Here is a 2,982-nt window from a genome sequence, read left to right on the forward strand (position 1 = left end):
ACACACACACGCGCGCACACACACACCCACACACACGCACACAAACACACGCACACACACACACACACACACACACACACACACACACAAACACGCACGCACGCACACACACACGCACGCGCGCGCACACACACGAACACGCACACGCACACGCACACGCACGCATGCCCACACAGACGCATATATATATATATATATATCTATATATATATATATATATATGTATATATGGGTGCGTTATTTAATGATACTTGCATGATATCGACAGGGCCGCGGCCGTATTGGTGTTAGCTGCCGGTGTCCTTACCTTGGTTGTCGGTTTCTTAGGCTGCTGTTGCATGATGGATTGCAAAAAGTTGTTTGGAAAGGTAGGGCTTTAATGCGCACTCTGCTACTTATAATCATAATAATGATGCAGTAGTGACAATGATTAGACACTAATAGTCATCTATCCCCGGTGCCTAAGATAACACCAGGAGTGAATAATAGAGTTATTCTATATGAATCTATTATTCACTCCCGATAACGCTAATCTTAATCCCAATCACAATGAGAGTGTATGACGTAACAATCCCGAGCTACGTGATCTCGCGGAGTGGAGGATGATTTGTATTTTAGCGTTTGAATAAAGGTAGTGTTGACATTTGACTGTTGTCCATCGAACGTTTATAAATGTCTATATATACTTGCCGTTCCCGTTTAGTAACACCGATATTATTTAGTAGGTAATGTCTCAAGTGTGAGTGAATTTCATAACGTGATTTCTTTGGTTGCAGTATTTCACTTGCCTGCTTGTCATCACCATTGGCGTTCTGGCATTTGTCTACAAAAGCAAGGTATATGTGCGTGCGTGCGTGCGTGCGTATACCTGTGTGTGTGTGTGCGCGCGTGCGTGTGCATGGGCGTGTGGGCGCATGTATTCGTGCATACACGCGTGCGTGTGCGTGTGGGCGTGTGTGCGTCTTCATTATATTTTATATTTATATATTATTATTTACATTATATATTGATATTATTCTTTACATAATATTTGATATTATTATTACATAAATTCTATTGAGCAGCAAAGACGAAAAGAAATTGACTTAATATAAATAGGGGGGCCTAAGAGTTTAACTAACTAGTTTTTTTCTACTTCAGATCCGTGATAAGCTTGACACGTCGATCACCGATGCCTTAGCGACCGACTATACTGAAGCACGACCAGACACCTTCAGCGAGTCATGGGACAAGATCCACCAAGACGTAAGGCCTTGTATCACGCCTTCATTCCTTTCAATCACACCCGCACACCGATCCGGCGCTGATCCAGTGATGAACGTGCCCGTCTCTGCTTGCACGCACGCTCGTATAATAGGATACATGTTATATTAGAAGTGAAGAATCACAGTAATATAATCACAGTTATAATCACATAAATAATCACAGTTGTAATCACAGTTTAATCACAGTTATAATCACAGTTATAATCACAGTTATAATCACAGTTTAATCACAGTTATAATCACATAAATAATCACAGTTTGGGATTATTGACTCCTAAGGCCGTAGCCTGCGGGGGGGGGAGGCAAGGGGGGCAGCTGGCCCCTAGATTTTGGAGCAAAAAAAAAAAAATCTACTAAAAGAGAATTGTCGTAGTCAGAATGAAGGCTGTAAATGTACTCAAAAGTGCCTCAAATACCATCTCCTGCGATCTACATTTTTAAAATTTTCTGTGGGAGGACCCCCAGACCCGGCCCCACCTGTGTCTCACCCTTTCTGTTAAATCCTGAATCCACCACTGCCCTCCCCCTTAAGGAATTTACTCAGCATACGGCCCTGACTCCTGGTTATATCATTAGCCAAATGGACTCATTCATCCTTGCAACTTTTGTCAATCGTTTTATCCTACTAAGAGAGCATGGTCTAGACAAACATACAGATTAGTTACATAAATAGGGTGCGTGTGTAACAGCAGTTGGTGCGCGTATAGTTTCACTCAGTGTGTAAACATGCGGTTGTTGATCACGCATTACAGTGACTATAATTAAGCGTGAATCACACGTGATAGAAAAGTATACTTGAGCTTTCTAAAATAGGGCTTTGGAATGTCCGGCCCCTTCGCCAAAGTACTTGCCCCAAAGTAACTTCGCCAAAATGGTGTCCTTCATCGGAGGCGCATGATGCTGAACATGACGATTTTATTACAGTACTTCTGTTGCGGTTACAACAATTACACTGATTACAAAGGGAACCCAAATCTGGAGGTGCTTAACTGGGATTTCCCGAAATCCTGTTGCGTGGAGGCGGACGGAAAGGTAAACCCATACAGCCGATGTGCTCCCGTTTGATATAATATAGGAATATTACTCATTAGATTCATAACGGCGTACGTGTGCAGTATGTACGAATGACTCTGTGATAATACGAGTGCTTAGTAAGAAACAGTCTGGCTATACGCGTCCCAGAAAAGACAGTACCATATTGAGACAAGAGCAATCGGAGATAGCAAACCTCCACCACAGCGTAACAGTCCCACCATCTTGCTGGTGAAATTTGAAGAAATTTGAAGAAAAAAAAAAGAAAAAGATCCAGGATTTTGTTTTATGAATTTTGAATGCGTCCGAAGTCTTCCACACAAAAAAATCCTGGATCCAGATCTGGATCCGAATCACCACCAAAATCTAATCGATTGGTTCTTGGCCCAAGACCAACCCGTCCAAAATATTGATGCGCTGCTACATCGAACCCGTCTCTTGTATTCCAGCCTACAGACGAAGCACAATGCAAATCTATGACTGATGAATTCTTCTACAAGGACGTAAGTACATGGCGGCACATGTCATGAGATTCTATTGCGTTAGTCGCCTTGTTATGTGCTGCTTCACAGATGTAATTGCCGTTATATGCATATATACACACGCACACAGTGCCACACACACACACACACACACACACACACACACACACACACACAACAACACACACACACACACACACACA

General features: G+C 42.6%; 1 protein-coding gene across 1 annotated transcript in view; it reads left to right on the forward strand.

Annotated features, from left to right (window-relative positions):
• LOC106807560 (tetraspanin-3-like) overlaps window positions 1-2,982 on the forward strand; it is a 25,322-nt gene that overhangs the window by 20,999 nt on the left and 1,341 nt on the right. Inside the window, exons 3-7 of the mRNA XM_014809930.1 lie at window positions 269-368; window positions 777-836; window positions 1,141-1,245; window positions 2,190-2,297; window positions 2,747-2,800. Of these exons, the coding sequence (XP_014665416.1) occupies window positions 269-368; window positions 777-836; window positions 1,141-1,245; window positions 2,190-2,297; window positions 2,747-2,800 (427 nt within the window). The remainder of the gene's footprint in view (window positions 1-268; window positions 369-776; window positions 837-1,140; window positions 1,246-2,189; window positions 2,298-2,746; window positions 2,801-2,982) is intronic.

The sequence above is a fragment of the Priapulus caudatus genome, unplaced genomic scaffold (genome assembly GCF_000485595.1).
Source record: "Priapulus caudatus unplaced genomic scaffold, Priapulus_caudatus-5.0.1 Scaffold223, whole genome shotgun sequence".
Lineage (NCBI taxonomy): Eukaryota > Metazoa > Priapulida > Priapulimorpha > Priapulimorphida > Priapulidae > Priapulus > Priapulus caudatus.